This window comes from Ornithodoros turicata, chromosome 2 (genome assembly GCF_037126465.1).
Source record: "Ornithodoros turicata isolate Travis chromosome 2, ASM3712646v1, whole genome shotgun sequence".
NCBI lineage: Eukaryota > Metazoa > Arthropoda > Arachnida > Ixodida > Argasidae > Ornithodoros > Ornithodoros turicata.
Genome location: NC_088202.1, coordinates 12,059,561 through 12,080,989, shown reverse-complemented (window position 1 = coordinate 12,080,989; position 21,429 = coordinate 12,059,561). Strand labels below are relative to the sequence as shown.

The 21,429-nt window shown below is 44.8% G+C and overlaps 1 protein-coding gene across 3 annotated transcripts in view; it reads right to left on the bottom strand.

The window, feature by feature from the left end:
* Positions 1-433: 433 nt before the first annotated feature.
* LOC135385203 (scaffold attachment factor B2-like) overlaps positions 434-21,429 on the bottom strand; it is a 42,069-nt gene continuing 21,073 nt past the window's right edge. For 2 of the 3 annotated variants that reach the window (XM_064614401.1, XM_064614403.1), the window contains exons 10-16: positions 20,705-20,939; positions 18,075-18,155; positions 15,921-16,219; positions 14,729-14,859; positions 13,239-13,367; positions 8,252-8,359; positions 434-1,477 (exon numbers count right to left, since the gene is read on the bottom strand). In XM_064614401.1, coding sequence (XP_064470471.1) covers positions 856-1,477; positions 8,252-8,359; positions 13,239-13,367; positions 14,729-14,859; positions 15,921-16,219; positions 18,075-18,155; positions 20,705-20,939 — 1,605 coding nt within the window. In that variant the 3' untranslated portion in view covers positions 434-855. The remainder of the gene's footprint in view (positions 1,478-8,251; positions 8,360-13,238; positions 13,368-14,728; positions 14,860-15,920; positions 16,220-18,074; positions 18,156-20,704; positions 20,940-21,429) is intronic. The other variant, XM_064614402.1, reaches the window with a different exon arrangement.

Here is a 21,429-nt window from a genome sequence, read left to right as displayed (position 1 = left end):
TACGTTTTGGTACAAATCATTTGAGTATTGGCGAACTGCTACACTCAGCAACCTAGCAACTCAACCACCGATTATCACTTTCGATTCACTGCACATTGTCATGCCACTTCTCTGCGATCTTCTCATACTACAGCTGCTTTTTGGGTAATTCCTCTACTTTTCCAGGCACATCAAAATTCCCTGACAATTCCCAGTTTTCCAGGTCAGTAGACACAATGAGATTCTGCTCTAAATGGAGCCTCACAGGTTTTATTCCCAGTTTGTGGAGGATGTCGAATGAATGAGCACATGAATGCATGAAGTAAGTAGCTACTGAAAAGAAGGTTACAGCATCCACTGCTTCAGTACACAGAATATTACCGTTTTGTCCACACCTCTTGGATGTCCTGACCAACAACATAACACCATTTAACCATATCAGTGCTGAGACAGATTTCAGTCAGCTGCATTTTATTTGCGCATGAATGTCTACACCTTATTTACAAATGACAGAGAATACTGGGGACAGCATATACGATACAAGTAAACTGGAGGCATACATACAGCAAATGATTTTGACAACTGAGGCAGCCCCACATTAAGCAGCCGAACAGGATGACACATTAATGCAGAAATGTTCCTCATGAGGTGATAGTTAGCCACAATAATTCTTTTACATCCAGACATTTTTGGTTTTGCTCCGTATGATACAAATGACACTGCTCCGTTTTTGGAGGGTGCAACGTCCGCAAAGGCTGTGCCCCCTGTTCAAATGCAATGCAATGCTGCTTTACCATCATCAAGTGTAGTGCCAATGTTGGAATACAGAACTGTGAATCGCTTCAAAGCTTGTCACACAACGCATAAAACACAGTCTCAATACCGCCTACTGCTGCTGGAGAACCGTTCACCAAAACTTCCGGAACCTCCGTGGCTTCCAAGACTGCCGTTGGACACGCCTCCGCTTCCATACCCGCCACCACCCGAGCCAGACCCTCCGGTTCTCCATCGTCCATCGTCTGCACTTCCATTCCAGGCAGAGTCCTTCCTAGCGTCCCACGACTGGCTGGACGAGAACGACGGTTTCGACCAGGACGATGGGAAGCCCCTGCTCGACGACGAGGACCCGCCGTAGGCCTTACCAACGTCAGAGTCTGAGAAGCGGTGCTCTCGCCTGGGTGGAGCGCTGTCGGACGCTTGACGCCACTCACTGCGGACAGGTGGCCCACTACGACGGGAGGCAGAGGGTGGGGCTGCCCCTACTGGCGGGCCCGAACGGTAATCTGCAGGACGGCCAGAGGAAGGAAACATCGAGCCGGATGCGCTGGGAATGTTAGCTGGAGAAGTGGTGTGGTGGCGATGGTGAGAGGAGTGGTGCGACGAGTGGTGGTGTGACGAAGAGAAGTGGTGGTCCAAGCGGTCGGCAGAACGAGACTGCTGAGGAGGGGGCGGAGGGGGAAGCTTGGCTGGCACTGCAGCTGATGATGGGTAGTCAGTTCTGGGGAACAAATTGGGTTCAATGCATCAGAACTGAAGCTTCAACTACTTCAAGTAGATAATAATATGCACAAACGTGCAATCCCATTAATTTGAAATCTCTTGATTTGAACTTCCGAATAATTCGAACTGATGCTCGGGTCCCAGCAAAGCCACGTGTACGTCAAAGGGGGGAAAACGACCGGTAATTCAAAGACATGAACGTGTGCACAGGTTCATTCGAACAAGATTGCGGAGCCATGCCTGTGTGCTGCTGCCTTGTCAGGGACACTTTACTTATTCAATGCAAAGTTTACTTATTACTCCTCATAAAAGTGATACTTCTGCCGGAGGAAAGAGGGTTAACAAACAAATCACCGTAATGGTGTGCGCAAACGCGACCAGTACAGTACAATGCCACTCACTGGTCTTCGGCAAAGCAAGCAAACTTCAATGAAAAAATGGCTAGGAAGCAAGCGAGCTGGTGAAGGTGATGTATAATGTAAAAACCCCGAGACTAGGGAACACGAAGGGACACAGCTCAAGCTGTGTTTGAGACTTCCGTGTTTGTGTCTGTCCCTTCGTGTTCCCTAGTCTCGGGGTTTTTACATTATGCAAGCCAACTTCACTGTTTTGAGGGGATGAAGGCCCTCCCAGTTGACAACATAGCAAGGAAAAAGGCAGCAATTTGATACTTTCTCAAATCAGGATGATATTCCCGTTCGTGGGGCTCGTGATTGGGTTGGGCTTAACATCACAAGCGACGTTCATAGAGTCGCATCTGAAGAAACTAACGCAACCCTGCGTGAGATTATTTTCTGCCCTGAGCTGTTTTGATGTTTGTTTGTAAATAAATAAATATTCTAGAAAGGAACAGCTTCTCATATATCTGCCATCGTGTGACAGTGAACGTGCAGCAATGCCTAGAGAGTCATAAAGCGGCTCCAACGCAGATAGCATATGCCTTGCCGACGCACCAAGTACAGCGGCTCCCCTTTGTTCAAACTCTGCTTTATTCTACGAGATCTTCGGTCCCCTTAGAGTTCGAATTAACGAGATTGCACTGTTTTCGATTGTGTGTCTTGTATTTTCGCACAAGTTGCATGTTTCCCTTATTTGAAGTTCCGTGCCTGTAGGATGTTTTCAAAGCCCAGAAGGAAAGTTCTGGGTTTGCCGAAAATGTAGTTAAAAGCCTGAAAACAAGATTTCCAGACTAACAACTGGATGAGGCTGCCAGCACGGTTATGTCTTTTGATCACAGGTGCAGTTCTATTAACAGGGTGTCTTAGTCCGTTTGTATATGCTCATTAATTAAACAAAATTGCTAACATTAAAGTTTCACTTCAGACATTTACAAAACCTGTTTTACCGACCAGAACCTGAGGCCAAAATATTCCCACACACAAAAAAAAACACGCCATGAAGCAGCAAAGAAATCAGTTTTCAAATGAATATGTTTGGAGTGACCTTACTGAGTGATTTGTCGTATCAATTGCAGACACAGCTGGTGTCATATGGGTAATACCATTTTAAATAGGGCTGTGCGAGTAGCAAAATTTTCAAGTTTGAGTCGAGTAATACCAAATCACTGTTTCAAGTATCGAGTTGGGTTCGAGTAGTTGGCATCCCATTAAATGATAGGTAATGTGTAGAAGCAAGAAGAGAGACATAAAATTTCAAGCTGCTTTAGCACCGCTTTTTGGCCAACTTCCCCTTAAAAATGTTCTTTTGTGCTACAGTTGACAACAAAAATTGAAATGAATGAAGATTATAAGAGCTTTATAAAAACAATGTGCCACCTAAAGACAACATTGCTAAATGAATATTGTAACCATAAAAGATTTACAAGTTATGGGTAGGAAAACTGGTCTTTCTACAAGGTGCGGTTTAACACTTTCCTTACCGCCGCAAAAATTGCCATTTTTGGGTGGTTTGACAAATATTTTTTTGTGGCTGACAGTATCACTTCAAAATATGTTGCTACATAGGAAAATGTAGCCAAATCAATGCCCTATCAAATGATGTAAGTTTCATAAACGGAGCTATCCATATATTTCCAAAATTGATTTTGGGACACCAAAAAACTGGTGCAAACAGCAGAAACACTCATGAATATACACCTGTATCTTGAACAAAAATATCAATCTACAAGTCCTAAAATACACAAAATGTGGCAATCTTTGTCAGAAATAATATCTGAAGATATCAACCCTTTGGATTAAGAAGTTCGTGAGTTGTGGAAAATAATGTGAATACTGCATGTTGTTCATGTAACTGAGTGACAGAGTTCACTGAAGGAGTAAAACGGAAATTAACATCCTAATTTCCACCGAAAACATTCGTTTCAGGCTTAACTTTCCTGTTGTACCACATATTGCTATTTCACCACTCTTCCATTCCTCTCGGTTAGCTATGAGACAGGAAGAACAGCAATAGTACAAGTTATACATGCCCACACATGTAGGACAAAAATCTAATTGTCTCACACCTCCAGATTCGTTATTTGCAATGTAATAGACGAAATCCAATCAAAATATGCTTAAAATGGGAGTATATTGCACATTTGCGAAAGATGTCTGCCGCAGGAACGCGACGCCGCAACAAAGATAGAATCTCCACACTGCCTCCTTCGTGCAGGGCCAACTTCATAAATTGCTACCACAAAGAATGAAGTGCAAATGGAACTTATTCTGTAGTGTTTATAGTATCCAACAAATGTGACCACTTGTCCAAATCCACTTTAGGGACCGAGTAGCGCCGCTCATAAAACGTCGGTCACCGGCGATCTCTATGGGGGCGGTAAGGAAGCGTTCGTACCGCAAATTTTCGTAAAGTATTCCTACACAAGGCTTCCAGCCAATTTTGGTTGTGTGCAGATGCACTTTCTTTACTCTTGTCAGACATCTCCGAGTTTAATGAAATAGTAGAACCGAAACAGACTCTCCCGCCGAAGGAACGAAACTACGAAATGTCCTTCTCCCATGTTGGATACGCTTCCACGCGTGCGACGCCTCCATGGCCAGCAGTAGCCAGTTGTAGCCGGTTTGCCATTCATAGCCGCTACTCAGTCTGTAGCCAAGTCGAGGTTAGCCGAAGCTAATAGTGAAAACAAGATGGCGGAATTGTGACAGCGATCACGGCTGCGCCAAATGCGTGTTTCCAAATGGTGGAATCGTTGTGACAGGTTATATCTTATATGTGGGGGATTTTAATGTGGATCTAACGCGAGCCCGAAACTATATTGAGTACTCGAAAGTTGAGAGTACTCGCACAGCCCTAATTTTAAATCGACCAAGGTCCGCTGATGACATTTTATGATTTCAGTGAAAAAAATATATGTTGGAAGCAACCTGAAGTCAAGATGAAAGCAGGTGCCCGGAGCCAACCAATCCACATTGTCCACGGATCAACCAATCCACAGAAGGAGAGGGGGTAAGGTGGCACCGTCTTCATAAGGTAATTTTTTCTCACAACTTTGCAGCCTTACTGACGCCATTTCATTGGTGTCACAACCCTCATAGCTGACACACAAAGTCTGAGCACTGTAATATAGCTGTACGGAGTTCAAACGGTCACAATTTAAAGGGGCGCTGAAAAAAAAAAGCAGAAATCAGCAGATATGGCAACAATAGCACATCTCGTAGTGCTTATAGCTCCTTGACGGTAGGTCTGATATCTGTAAGTGAAGTAAATTTTTGATGTGCAATCCATCCTCTATCGTTCAATATACAGAACACCATTCTACCCCATTTTGTTGCTGAAAGAAATGTCAGTAAAGTTAGGCGTGAGCAGAAAATTTGGTATGGCAAACCCCAGCAGCTGCAATACTTATTCGAATAATTTTGCGGTTACTGAAAGGCCAATGTATCCTCGAAATGCAGCTGCAAAAATATGTTGCACTATTTTAGCAGGGTGAACGCAGCAAATTTTTCTCTGTGCCCAGGTCTCGCCGTTGCGGCCCTACACTCCGACTCAACTTTCGAGTGGCACGCTTCCGCGCGTTTGTTATTTCACAGGGCCTTTGGTCTCCCTGATGTAGCACTGATTCCCGCTGCTGGCACTTATTTGTGGACATGTCCACGTTGGCATTCTTACTTACGTGCAAGCTTTTTATGTGCCGTTGCGAGACCATCAGATGGCGTCTGTCTACTATGCCGCAGCGACTGAGAGTGGAGTACTGACTGGCATTATGTAACTGAGTATCGCAACAACTTTTGCAACAATTTTGTCAATACTGCACAAGGTGTGAATTTTTAAAATTAAAATCTGTACTGGGAAGCTCTACCAGTGGCTAGGGTTGCCACCAGGCCGGTATTATACTGGCACGGCCGGTTATTTGCCCGCTCTGCCGGTTGCCGGTGGGATGATGAAGGCTGCCGGTATTTGTGGCTCAACACCTTTCATAGGGGCTTTTACAGGGTTTTCCTTTCAACATTACATTACAGCTTGAATAAATCTGGAGCACAGACCCAACTACGTAGTCACCAGTCGTTTTCTTAGTTATTCATTATTATTATCATTGTTGTCTTGAGGGAGTACGCTGGTTCCTTCTTTCTCTCTCTCTGTATACTCTCCACCCCTCACCCACTTTCCCTCTCCCGCGAACATTTCCTCCTTTCCCTCTATACCACCCCTCTCCCTCAGCCGGTATTTTTCAGTACGAAAGGTGGCAACCCTACCAGTGGCTGACTGCTAGAGGTGCACTCTTTATTACAGCCACAAAAGAAGTAACAAAAAACTGCTGATATTAATAATATCAGCACATACTAATAATAAAGGAAGAGGGACGCATTCTAACGACAAGGGTTCGCCTGGTCTGGCGTGGTGCAACCGTCCTCTTATTGACCAAATCTCGTCTAATTGACCAAACAATGTCAGGGATGGATATGCTACCTATGCAATGTAGCCAGACAGTTTTTTTGTTTCTTCTTTTTGCGCCTTCAGCAATGAGCCACTTTGTAGCACTACAGATTTTTTTTAAGAACGCACACCTTGTGCAGCGTTGACTGTTGCAAAAGTGCATTGCTATCCTCAACTACGTATCGCGGGTCACTATTCCACACTCAGTCGATGCGGCATCATAGACAGACGCACATGTACACAAATACCGTATTTACTCGAATCTAGCACTCACTTTTTTTCAGACTTTTGTTGTGAAAGTAAGGGGTGCACGTTAGAATCAGGGACGACCGCGTGACTGCGTTCCTCGTGTGGCAAAAAGCAAGACCACGCGTCCCAAAGTTCTCCCAAAGATAGCGATGGAGACCTCCTCCTCTGCCTCCTTTTTACAAGGGCGGGCCCACCACGAGTCATCGACCTTACCGAAGACAATGGGAATCGTGGCGACGAGAGCTCTTTTCGAGAAATGTTACATTCCGAAAGCGCTTACCGACACGGAGTATGACATGCCGTGACGCAAAGTGGATTGGTGACTCTCACGATGAGTACGTGTAATAAATAGGTACTTTTCTTGCTGTTATCCACCGTATCCCTCGTGTTTACGGCACATTTTTGCACCCTCAAGGATGATGCCTCTTAGATTCGGAAGCACATTAGAATCGGGTTATTTCGCGTTTTGGTAGGTGTGCGCTACAATCGGGGGCGCGTTAGATCGAGTAAATATGGTAAGTGCCAGCAGCGGGAATCAGTGCTACATCAGGGAGTTGAAGGCCCTGTGAAATGAGAAATGCGCGATGGCGTGCCACTCGGAAGTGGAGTATGAGTGCATGGCCGCAACGGCGAGGCCTGTGCACAGAGAAAAATTTGTTGCGTTCACCCTGCTAAAATAGTGTGACATATTTTTGAAGCTGCATTTAGGGGATACGTTGGCCTTTCAGCAACCGCAAAAGTGTTGGGATAAGCATTGCAGCGGCTGGGGTATGCCATACCCCACATCGGCAATTTTCTGCTCTCGCCTAACTTTACTGACATCACTTTCGGCAACGTAACGGGGTAGAATAGTGTTCTATATATTGAACGATAGAGGAAAGATTGCACATTGAAAATATACTGTATTTACGAATACCTGACCTGCCGTCGAGGAGCTCTGAGCGCTAAAAAATGTGCAATTTTTGCCATATCTGCCGATATCCGCATTTTTTTCTTCGGTGCCCCTTTAAAGTGTCACCGTTTGAACTCCGTACAGGTATACCTGACTGCCCAGATTTTCCGTGTGCTAGCTATGAGGGCTGTGATGCGAATGGAATGGCATCAGTAAGGCTGCAAAGTCACGAGAAAAAATCACGTCGCGAAGACTGCGCCACCTTACCCCCTCTCCATCTGTGGACTGGCTGATCGTAGGAAGCTCCAGGCACATGCTTTTGTCTTCACTCAAGGTCGTTCCCAACATATATTTCTTTCACTCAAATAAAAAAATGTTATCGGCACAAGTCGTGTCGGAACTCGTGTCGATTTAAAATGGAATTACCCATATTCCAGAATTTGCAAGCAGTTTTAAATATTCTTATTCTTCTTATTATTATACTACAACAAAAATTGCATATAACAAACAATTTTGTAGTTTCCGCTAAACTTCGCTAAACAAGGTTTGACTGTATTCAGCCGGGGGCCTTCCTGAACCGCCCAGTACAACTGCTTTATGACTAATTACCTAAAATTCACGGATATCTCTGATTAGGAGCTTCCGGGCAAAAGAGCTGAACGGGAGGCAATCCACTTAGATTGTGCTGTTTGCACAGCTCTAGCTTCCAGCCAACTAAAACATCAGCTTAGCAAAAGGCAGGAGCAATTATTGGCAACACTGCTCAGAATTCACCAGAACAATGCTTCTACCCACCGTGAATGCGACCGCTTCTTTTCTGCCCAGTAGGCATCGTCCTCTCTGCGTTCTGGAGCAACTGGTCGCTTCATGCGCCTGGCAGGCTCTGCTCTTTCTTCAACACGCCTTCACAGAAAGAAACACAGGACAAAAGTAAGCATAATGCCTCGACAAAAAGGTTACTGCAGCACCCAGGAAGCAATTATCAAGTCCACCTTTTTTAAAGGGGCGTTGGTTTTCAAAACAAACTCCTTTATTTATTGCTAGATTTTGATGGAACTTGGTATAATTGTTGATAACGTCTCCAAAATGAATATCCCAAGATATCACAGTGATAGCTTACGAAGTTTTTTTTTCTTTTTCTTTTTTTCCAATTTCTTTTATCTCCACATCTCATGGAGGGCCTGCAGGATTTACAAAATGTGATAGAAGACTGCTTGAGCTTTGGGTGTATCCCCAAATGTATGCTGCATGCCGAGACATTCACGTTTGTTTAATTTCTAGCACTAGAATTTTTAGGGGTGTGCGAATATTCGAGTTCTCGAATTCGAATCGAATATCAAACGCTCGAACTATTCGACTCGCGAATTGAATGTCCAATATTCCATTTTTCGAATATTTGACTATTCCACGAATATGAACGACACAACCCAAAAGTGGGCTTCACCTGATGCTTTCGTGCGTGAGGTGAAGCCTCCTTTACGAAATTGCCCTTGCTGCAGGACCAACACAGGCGGGACAGTGTTTAGTTTAAGATAAAGTTATCCAAAGTTAGTTTTGTAGACATCGTCTGTGGAAGGAAGGCGCCCCTCCCACATGCAATTTAGCAGTGCCAACAAGGGACTTTGATGTCTGTGAGGTTGCCTTTAAAAAGTTAGGACTCTTGAAACTACACCCCACGAAAAGGGTGTTCATGTCTGGTGCACAGACAGTAGTGTCAGCGTATGGCTTTGCTTGCGGCTGTCAAAGTGGCAAGTGGTTACAATGTCTGTCTTGAGGGATCGTCGGCCCATAATAGTTTGAGAAATTCAAAAACGCAACACGCGAACACTGGATACGTACGGTACTAGATATATAGCAGGTGACTTGGCTGTGACCAGAATTCTGTCATGCGCATGCCTACTACAGTAAAATCTCGATGATACGATCACAGATGATACGAATTCTTCCCGGCTGGAATGCCTAATCTTCCCATGTATTAGAGTTCGGATGATACGAACGCATTATCTTGCCTTTACGGATGATACGAATGAGCCAAGGATGCGACAGAGGTCATTCCCCCGTGACACGAGAGCGCGCGAGTCATGCTGCTGCGTCTTTCGAAAAGGGGAGGGCGATCCTCACTACGAACTCCCTTACATCATGTAGCGCAACGCAAGCAATGACTTTCCTTTTGGTGGTGGTGGTGGTGGAGATAAGATCAAAGGGATTGCACGGCTCAGTAATCTTATCACCTTATCTCTGTTTTGACCTTTTTACCTCCCTCGCAACCATAAACCACGAAGCTGTGTGACATCACTCTGGCAGAAAACAGCGACCAGAACCCCAGAACATATCAGGACAACTTGTGGCAACATTACGCGCCACCATTCCGCAAGTCGGCTTCACCTAATGCCTGCTTGCTTTAGGAGAAGCTCGCTTTAGACCACTGTCGTGCGACTTGCGGGTGAAAAGCACGTGCTACGTCTTTTGAATCATCTCTCATATTTGGGCAGCATAGGCCAAAAACGGAGACACAAAAGCGTTACAACCGACCTCTTTCATTGACAGTAACGGAAAATGAACAGTCACTGTCTATTTTCTTGCCTCAATTTTTATTTTTGTTTAATTCGTTTGATACGAATTTCGGATGATACGAATTTTTCCGCGACACCGTGAGATTCGTATCATCGATATTCTACTGTAATTTCAAGCAGCTCGCTTCACATGAATGTTTGAAGTAGCAGTCTTTCCTGTGTTTCCTTTTCTGGAGCTATAAAGAGGCCTCCCAAATTTTTCGGGTTTCTACGGAAATTTGCTTTGTTTGGTTATCCGGACGAAAAGGGACGACTCCCAAGGTGTCCGGATAATCAAGACATGACTATGCTGAAATCTCACCAGCGAAAATTCTGCAACTGCGAGTAATCACCACACAGCAGCCAGGCGCCAGCATTCGCCAAAGTTATTTTCTACCATTCTACCGGGTGTGCAGCAGAGTGCAGTTCTGTTGCCCTGCCTTCTCATTCTCCGAGGAGAGGGGGATGGTCGGTATTGGCTGAGCTGCTGCTTCGGTTGCTTTCACTACGCTTCGCTATCTGTTTTGGGGAACCTTCTGACAGCACGAGTGCCGGAATCATTACAAAGATACAGCACGGCCAAAGCAGAGCAAAGCCTTGACACTGGAACAAAAGTTTTTAACACCAAGTAGCCATCACAACATTTTTCTACGTCAACTACAACTGATTTCGACTTTATTACTTTTTTTCTCGTGATCATTTTGTGTAATTGCAGTTCCATCGCGAAAGTAAGTTTAGTGAAATGTATAACTTTTACAATTTACGATTGTTACATTGAAAATGACAAAAAGTGTTTTTTCTGCAAGTCATACTTTTCTGAAATGTACAGTGAAACCCGCGTATAACGATATTGACGGTAATGGCGAATTCCATCGTTATACGGGGTACATCGTTAAACGAGGGTTGACCTAAATAGCGCGTACCCGAAAAGTCGCGTGCCACCCCGTGTGTAACAAAAGAAAAAAAAAACAGATGCTTAAAAAAAACGCGAAGCTCTGTGACATCGCACTGACTTGGGAAAACAGAGATCAGAACTCGTGGAGGGAACCAGAGAACATATCAGGACAACTTGTGGCAACACTACACGCCACCATTCCACAAGTCTGCTTCACCTAACAACTGCGTGCTTTAGGAGAAGCTCGCTTTAGAACACTGTCTCGAGACTCGCGGGTGGAAAACACGTGCTAGGCCTTTTCGAATCATCTCGCGAATTTGAGCAGCATTGGCCAAATACAGAGACACAAAAGCGTTACCACCTACCCTTTCACTGACAGTATTGGAAAATGAACAGTCGCTGTCTATTTTCTTGCCTCAATTTTTATTTTGGTTTAATTCTTTTGATGTGAACTTCGGATGATACCAATTTTTTCCGCTATCCCCGTGAGATATGTAGCATCGAGATTCTACTGTATCTTATCGCGGCGATACGCGCACGGGACAGCATCCAACATCGTTATACGAGTACTCGGAACCGCGGTCTCCATCGCTATACGCGGGTCGTTTCCCCGTAGAAACAATGTATATTTTGACGGTAAAATCATGAACCATCGTTTTGCGAGGGATATCGTTATACGCGATATCGCTATCCGCAGGTTTTACTGTATAACTTTTACAATTTACGATTGTTACATTGCAATTTTGGAATTTTTCGAAACCCTGCTTAGCCCACATTTTTTCCCGTATTTTTTACGACTTCCGAGTTAACATGGGTTTACTGAACTTGCACGCAGCGCTGTCGTTCAAGAAGTTTTGTACCGCAACCAACAACTATTTGGTCTAGGACAGACTTCACATGCTTTCAGAGACTTCCCCCTGAAGCCCGGCATGTGTGTGTATCAGGTTTTGAAAGAGTGAGGAGTGGGCCGCATGGATCACCTGCACACTATTCTAACACGCAGGCAGTTTTAGGCTCTAATTTTCTCGACAAAATGTATGCGGTAAAATTGGTTTCAGCGGTTTCAGCAACACTGGGGGGCAGTAAATATTGGGTCATATTGTGCTTCAATTTATGCAGTTACAACAGTTTCCCATGTTCTGTGTTAGTTGTGATAACTTCAGACCCCCTGGTCCAGCTGTTTTCGGGCAAATATAGGGATAAACCCTGTTTTTGCAGAGTTGAATCCGTGGGGAGGGGGGTACAGTAAACCCCCGATAACTCGAAGTCGTAAAAACCGGAAAAAATTTCGAGATAAGCGGGGTTTCGAGTTAAGCGAACAATGAAAATTACGTTGCCACGATGTTACCACAATGTGCTATGTTATCAAACGTAAAAAAAAAAAAAAGCGTACCTGCAGTAATAGGGCTCGTAAACAATTCCGAAGCCATTTATTTTTTAACATCATCTGAGACTGAATAACTCCGTAATAGCAATCTGCTTGGCATTTGCGTCTGTGAACAAGAAAGCATCTTCAAGCACTTCAGTGCAACGCATGAGACGCTCCTTCCGGCACGTGACTACCGCGGCCACTCTCGACGATTTCTGTATCACTCAGTTCACCGCTACTGGAACATCGCCGTCGTAAAGCGCATAGCCCTCGATGTTGAAGTAAGTCACTCTCCCCAAAACATGCGAGGCGCATCACGTCGTTGCTCAATTCATCACAGCCACGGAAGTGGTGTGCTGGCTCCGGTACGGCGGTGGAAGACCAGAAACCCGCATGAATGAAACAGTTCTTGCTACTGGCTTGATGAACTTGCTACCAGGCCTTTGATAAGTGCCACCTTCCGCTCCAAAGTCAGGGACTTTCATGTGCGTTGTTCAGCCATCATGGCGCCGCGAAGAACAAAACGAAGAGATGCGAGATTGGCGAGATCATGTGCGAGATGCTCGGACGAATGCAGAGGAGGAGGAGTGACGTTGGGTGGAAAGGGGAGTGCTGTCTGCCTGCCACAGCTAGCGGCGCGTGAGGCGCGAGTCACTAGGACTGAAAGGCTTTGACCTTGACCTAGCCTGGGGGAGCGAAGAATGCACGTTATCAGCCGTAGGTACGCAGACCTACCGGTGATGGGATTTCGAGATATCCGTACTCGGGCAAAAAAAAGCTTCGACTTAAAAGGACCCAAATATATAGGAAGCATTGGGACATGGATCGGGATGCAAAAAATATTCGAGATAACCGATATTTCGAGATAAGCGAGTTCGAGTTAACGAGGGTTTACTGTACATATCAGGTGTACTCTTTTATTACCCAAAAAGGTGAGGCCCCGCCAATAAAACGCATAGTGCTCACCCTGCCATGAGCTGACGCTGCCTTAGATCCTCACGCTCGCGCTGAATACGCTCCCGCTCCAAGCGTTGCTTTTCTCGCTCCAGACGGATCACTTCCAGCTTCTCACGTTCCAACTTCTCCCGTTCAATCCTGCAACATATGAGACAGAATCAGCACCCTCATCATCACAATCGTCGTCTCAGAAGTGCAAGCATTTTTTCCCATAAAGTACCTCTTGCTACATCCCTCTCCTACTGCAGGGAGTCTACCAAATTGCAGTCTTCAAATTCCCCCGACTTTTTCAGGTTTTTAGACTATTTCGAGCGAATTCCCTAACCAAAACAAAGGGGAACTTGGTGCCTGCTGCTCATCTTGAAGCAGATCCCTCATAAAACAGATCATTTATCATGTATATTAGTGAGGCTGCCCTATTTTTCTGTCTCAGGGCTTCTCGCTTTGGCAAACTGCTACTCGTGGCAACATTGCTGAGGCAGCACTGCCCATTCACCGTTTGACACTCTCGATTCGCTGCGTATCATCATGCCACTTGTCTGCGATTTTCCCAAACTTCTGCTTTTTGGCCAAATTCTGTGACAATCCCCTGGCGTTTCTCAGTCACATCAAAGTTCCCTGACGATTCCCGGTTTTCCAGGCTTGTAGACACCCTGTACTGTCACACTTGACAGTAAGCATAAATTTATCAAGCGTGCCACTCTTCCAATGATCGTCTCACTCTTTGTGGGAGGAACGTGCAGGCATGTGGCACCCCTTAGGGTCGGCACAGCCAGTGTACCACATGTTCATGGTCACGTGTTGCCGGATATAGAAGAGGAAAATTTGTATTTCAAAACATTAATTTACAGGCAAGCATCGAAACATCTCAGAGCGCAAAATAGCCTGTTATATGCTCTCGGCTTCGTTTCTTCAGCCTTGAGTCTACCAATATTGTTTTGCAATGTTGGTCACAACCCAATCAGGAAGTCCACGAATGCAAATCCCACCAAGCAAAATTCAAAAAAATATTAGCCATCAGTCACGCCTTTTTGTTGGCCATGCACTGAACAGGAAGGGTTTTGATCCCCTTAGAGTAGTGAGGCTTTGAAATGCTTTGCCGACCATGAGTAAGCGGCTACAGCCCATGCCAGTCATGTTTGTGCACACCATTACGGTGATTCCTTTCCTCCAGCACAAACATTGCCTCCATCTAAATTATATGACACAAAAAATATATTGCTTCTATGGGGCGTTTGACCGCGCCAAAGTTTTGTTTGCAAAAAATCTTATGCTAGCAGAACCAGGCAAACGCAGCTCATGTATGGAATCTGCCCGTAAATTAGGACTGCAACAGATTACATAGATTACCAAGTGCAGTAAAACTCTACTAACTAACTTCAGGAGTGGTTGTGTGGTCATATCTGTCATGGCAGCACATTAACTTTTCCATTCCTCACTTCCCCAACTCCTATTCACTTCTCTTCCCCCCCACATTTCTTCTCTCCACAATGACTTACCTGAGATGTTCTCTCTCCCTCTCCAGACGAAAGGCTTCCTCCCTCTGCCTTCGCTCAAGCTCCTTTTGGCGCAAGCTCTCCTGGAAGCTCCTTCGCTCCTCCTCACGCTCACGTGTTCGCATGTGTTCCTCCTAGAAGTACAGGTTTCCTTTTTCAGCCTCCAAACTCCCAAATGTCACACACTAAATATGTGACCTTAAAGGTACGGTCGGATCCCCTCCAATCGTTTTCCTAACTACAGTGTCAGTTTATTCCTCGTGGACCACTGACCACGGTATCCAAAATCCCACACAAAACAGTGGCGTAGCTTTTATTCATGGAATACTGTAAACGTATTTTTATTTAATAACATTTAACATAAACATGGGCGTGTTCCATTTAACGAATTTCTCTATTTAATGAAACAAAGAGCCGGCATCTACAAATTCGTTATGTAGAGGTTCGGCTGTACATGAAAGGAGAGGCCCCAGTCAACAATGACATCCGAGTTTCTCACGTACTGGAACAAGAGTGTGTACCCTAACCTCAGATGTTTCAGTGCACACTGTGCATTCTGACTGGAAGCTCTGACGTGGAGCACTCATTTACGAAGTTGAGATTTTTGTAAAGTCAACGTAGGTCCAGCACGAATGATGAACTATCAAAGATCAGCACCATGTTTTTTGTGAACAAGGATAAAAAGGAAAACATGTTGGTTGCTCACATTATTCCTTTCAGTAATAAAGCCTGATTTCTCCCGGGACTTACAATGCTGGAAAGGTTTCCACCTGAATTTGCATGTTTTTAGAACGTGAAGTTAGTTCCCCAACTTTTACCCCCCCCCCCCCTACACACACACACAAAAAAAAAAAAATGTTGCGATAACTTCCAGCTGTCATTATAACGCAGGATGCAATTTGAGATCGTATCAAGGATACAGATCATACCCAAAACGGCGGCGACCATCGTGAATGGCCGTTGGCTAGATGCCTATTGGGGGCACAGCAAATCCAGAAAACCGAGCGACGGGTAGTATGGCATCCGAAATTTCTTACGCTGCTTATATTAGCTCTTAACCGCCCAGTGACGGGCATCCGCTTCCCAAAAATTGGTCAGCGAGTGTACATGCACCCTAAATATGACATGTGACCATCCACTACATTATATACATCATCCTCATCATCAAAATAGTCATCCACACACATTGCATTACCTTAATCTTGCGAAAGGTCAGTGTATCTGTGAGGGAAGGCCGTGGCTGCATGCCAAAAGATGAGCGGAAGCCTCCGCGACCACGAAAGAAGGGTGTCGTTGCAGCACGGCGAAGGAAGGGGGCCCTGCGGAAGAAGCGCGACCCCCGTACCATGCCCCTGTCGTGGAAGGGCCGTGAAAATCGGCGGCGCACAAAAGGAGGTCGCTCCCTCGAGCGAATGTGAGGTCGCCTGTCGCGGGAGCGTTCTCTAGAGCGGTCTCTTGGAGCTCTCTTTTCTCGTGGCTTGTCCTTTGCTGCATCTGCAAGAATACAAGTAACGTTGTCAAACTACGCAGGTTATTGTGCAGGAGTTTCTGAATACACGTCATGGCTAGCAAAGCCTTCAACGTGAGAATAGCTAAGCCTTGCTGTGGTACCGTTATAGCGTACCGTTATATATGAATTCAGGCATTCATGGAATGCCTGAATTAACGGGCATTCCTAGTTTTTAGTAACTGGCACAAACCCACCTTATTTCAGAAGCCTTCACTCAGGGCATCCAAACTGGCTTAAAAAGTATATGTGCGCATCTGCTTTGCAGCATAAACATGCAACAATGTATCGTTGCAAATTCTGAGCGAGTGTAGTACCATTCTTGTGTGCATTTATCAATGTAGTCACTGCAGCACGTATTGCCGCTGTGAAGGCATCCTTATCACTGCCATAATTTTTACTTTATGTCGTCAGTGCCGAAGACAACATTCACACAAATAAGCTCAGCCTTCCCGCACACCCGCACACCGCTATTCTGAGTATGTGCCATGTCGGGACTCGGGAGTGACCCTCACTCCGTAACGCAGTGCAAAATATCAGGAACAGGAGCACATTGTCCTGCTGTATTTTTTCCAGTCACGAAAGCCATGCAGGTCCAAAGTGACAAGAATACAATCAACCACGTCTTCTGAGGAACGGTCTGAATATTACTGGACATTCGTTCTATGGGATGTCTAATAGGGCTGTGCGAATAGTAATTTTTGGGTTCGAATCAAATACGAATCGAATAGTAAAATCTTCGAATAGTAGCGAATCGAATAATGTCGAACACCGCACAAAAATGTGTGCTTATTGCTGAATAGTAAGCAAAAGTTTGCGTTGAAACCTGGTGCTCAGTTGTAGTTTGTGAAGCAGACTGCGGACTATATGCACATATTTCATTGATGAATACGTTTGTGCTAGAATAGTCCTGAAAATTGTAATTCCAGACATAAAGTAGCTGGCTGTGTGATTAAATCCCTCTTTCTATAGCGTCATAGCTGGTCCAGCCAAAGCTCAAAATAATTAAACTGAGTTAAACATCCCTGCCAACATTTGCTAAAATATTTCTCAAAAGTGACAATTTTCAGTGATCCCTCAAATCACACTTTTAAACCATGCCTGCAACCCTGTGGCACTGGCAGAAGTGTAAACTAGGCTTCGCCTGATGCTCGGAGACATGAGGCGAAGCCAACTTCCAGGATATTGTCAAGTCTGCACGCGCAAAACTGTAAAGTAAGCTTCACCTAACAGTCAGAAGCATGAGGTGAAGCCACCCTGCAGGATATATTTGAGGCGCAGAATTGTAAAGTAGGCTTCGCCAAACGCTCAGAGGCATGAGTTGAAGCCAGCTTGCGGAATTTCGAATATACAGTCAAACTCCTTTATAGCAAACACCTTTTTAACGAAAATACCCCTACAGCAAATTTTTTTTGCTGTCCCGAGTTTCGTTGTAAAGGAGTTTGACTGTATTCGATTATTCGATTAAATGTTATTCGGTTCGAATACGAATAGCGCGGTACCGTTATTCGTTACGAATATCGAATATTTCGAATATTCGCACACCCCTAATGCCTAATGATGCCAACAATTTTGACCAAAATTAAATGCTCAATGTTCCTGTCCGTGACTATCGCCATAATAAGTAATGGCCTCACAAGCTTCGCTGTAAACCTAGCACTTATAAACACTTCACTAACATGCCAGGCAGTTCACGAGTTTGAATTAGTGGATGTTTCCCCCCCATTCTCATGTAAATAACAACAGGACCCAAGTGTCCGTTCAAATTATTGGGATTGCACTACTTTATGCACAAGCAAGCAGGCAAAATCGCACAGCAAACAATGAAAGAGCATTACAAACCATCTTTGTCAGTCTTCTCGTCAATAACGACCAGGTCATCTTCTGAAATGACATCCTTCTTGACAACTTTCTTCACAGCTTCTGAAAAGAATTCATTAACCTTTTGTAGCACTCCCATCATACCTCTAGAAAAAACTTTGATGGGGAATAGCATAGTCAATAGCAGCAAGGCAGGTTCTTTCCCAAAACAACGGGGTACTCTCACAAATAACGTAATACCAATCTGCTGCCAAGATTCAGCCTTGCATGCACCACACAAGTCCTCCCAAAATGGAGGCAACGCAATTATAATGCGACAATGAAGAATTGTAACTGCTTACGCATGGATATAGAACACATAGGTGCATTTTCTTATTCAACCCAGGCAACTCAGGAGAAACTCTCGGTGCGCTCGGAAATCAGGGATAGCTCAATATTAAGTCAACCCATCAGCGAAAATTCAACTCTCGTCACCCGAGGGTTGTTGGGGTACCTACTCCCGTCTACCCTGCTCGGCAGGTGCCTTGGCAAGGGTTTTGACGTCATGCGCCCCAATTTTGGCGAGCAGACGACAAGCCGCACGTGGTTTCCGTTTTTGTTTGACAGCTATGTCCCAGTCAATCAGATGTCCACATTGCAAACTCAACAATGAAAACTTATCAAGAGCTAATTGAGGATATACGTATTGTACACAGGTTAATTTCTGTCGTAATGAATGATAAGTGCAATTAAGATTTCATTTGCTCATTTGCTTGTGATCAGCTACACTTCTCGTTGCAATGCACACGTTTGACTGCATATTTTGGATGTCAGGTCCGAGACGAGTTACATGGAAGATCTTTCACACATAACAGCACAACAAAAATCATAATTGATTTGTAGTGTTCTTGCCCTCTATTACAGCCATGTAATTTGACTTCATTACCCCATGAAGCATGCGCAACGGTTTCCTTTTTTTTTTTTCTGAGTGGCCAAAAGAAGTGTCCAAATTTTGCAACTTGCAGCAGAAAATTTTTATTCAGTACCTTGAACCTGATGTGCATGCTGCTTAGAATACAATGTGAGCAAAGCTACTGAAATAAAAGTAAGTGAATGTAAAAATTAAATGAACTGAATTTTAGCTGCCTACATGAATGATAATGTTTACTGTCACCGACAGATATGTCAGACTCAAAAACTTCGGACTTCCCAATTTTTCGGACAAAACTCTAGGCACCGTCAAACACCCCACAGAGTCAATGTATTTCCGCTTCCAATATTTCGGACCGTGTGTCAGGCCAATAGCACGGCGTGACCGATACCACGTGTTGCGGTTGTCAGCACCAGTCAGCACAGAACAAACTGGGATGGACTATCATCGCGTCGTCACTGCTGAACGCAGCAGCAATTTAGCGGCGGCAAGGCGGCTTCAAGTACCAGAAGCAAATGTGAGAAGATGCCTATAACAACAGGGAGAGATAAAGAATTGCACCAGAGCAGTGGATCTTAGATGCTTGCTGTGCCTGATGACCCGTGCACGCTTTTAAAAGTATGGTTGGTCTAACGCTTTGAACGGAACGCAGCACAATGAGCTGTGGGCAGATAGCAGCGAAGAATGTGGTGATGAATAATGGGTATTGTGCATGGTATCGCAAATGGTATTGTGCATCGTGTCCAACTGTTAAACTGCCTCCCAATCTGTTTACTTTTTTTTCCAAATTAGTGCACCCTGAACTCGGCCGGCAGTCTTAGATTAGAGAATGTCACGTTTGCATGAAGACCCCGTCTCTTCATTCAGTTTAAGTGAGACCGTAGTGTCAATTTCCTGTGCATACATATTCTCAGGTAGAACTTTTACTCCTGAACGAATCGTACCTGCCAAAAATGTGGCACCAAACAGCAGATCAGTGCAGAAATGTTGTGCCTAACCAATTCCGCAACACCCATAAGCAGCTTTCCGGGAAGGGCACCTGATCCAGCAGCCATATTGAGAGTAACCCCCATTGGGCCAACATTCTGTTCCAAGATTTGTCACCCTCTAGTCATGCGATGGATTACGCTCATAGGTCACCTACTTACCGGAGAGCTACCTGGGCTGTATAAAAAAGGCCCACATGTGGTTGGCAAGCATAGAACCCCGCCAACTTCATTTACTCACATATTCAGCTTGTTTCAGCTACGAACAGCTTGATTACTCTCGTATTCCATCTAAATGCATGCAGATCAAGCAATGTGCAGACAGCTGAGGTTGACTTGGCCGCGTGTCTAACAGCGTTAGGGTGACCTGTCCACCGCGTATAAAAATGCCTCTGGACAGATGTGGAATGCAAAGTAAAAGCTGCATGTTTTCTCTTACTGCAGATGTTAGATCATCTACTTTAGATAGAAGTATTACACAATATAATCGCTTCAATTGGATGATGTCGCCTTTTCTTAGCTGAAAGAGCAGCAGCAGAATCCAATCGGAAGAGTTCACACGTGATACTGGTGGCTTTGAAGTCCGCGAAATTAAAAATGTGCTTCAGGAAGGGCTTTTCGTTTAGATTAGTGGTGATTTGTAATGGTATGAGTGACCTACACACCTGATTTGTCCCCTGAATCGGACTTCTGTCACACGTTCCCCATAGCACTGTACAGATATTACTGTGTCAGAATAAAAATGCTGCACCAACCTGAAGTCTTCTGTTTCCCAGTAGCCTTTACTGCTGCTTTCTTCTTGGGGACAGCAGCAGCAGATGCCAGTGTAGTCTTCTTCTTGACAGATACAGGTTTTGCAGTGGCTCCTTCAGACTTGGTTTCTGTGCTGGCTGCAGGTGTTGCAGTGGCCTCAGCTGCTGCCTTGGCTTTCAATGCAAGATTTGTCTTTGCTTCGGACCTCTTAAGTGCAGCCCCAGGTTCCTGTTTTGTCTGTATGAAAACAAGATCTCAATACCCAATCGCAAGCAGCCATACAGAGAAGTGCTAAATTCTAAAACTCCATTACAGCGATAGCTTTATAGGGCCAGCCACTATGTTGGTCCGTCCATCACGAGGTGATCGGCAGGGTGTGTGGCACACTTAAATTGCGCAGTCACCACAGTAACAACGGGGAAAAAATTCACCAGACATTAAAAGGCCTTCAAGAAAAATTCAATACCATTTCAGCTTACTCCCAATGCTTACTGCCAGGCACACCAATGGGAGCATAGCACAGGCAATTATCTCAGAGCTTATCTGCTCCGCCTTCCCACCAGCATGCCGTATTTACTCGCATAATTTGCGCACCCCCACTTTTGACAAAAAAGTTGTGAAAATAAAAATTTGCATAATTTGCGCACTCCTACTTCCGTGCGCGACATCATCGCGTTATCCAGCGACTGGTATTTAAGGCTGGTATTTCTAACGACCTCGATGGTAC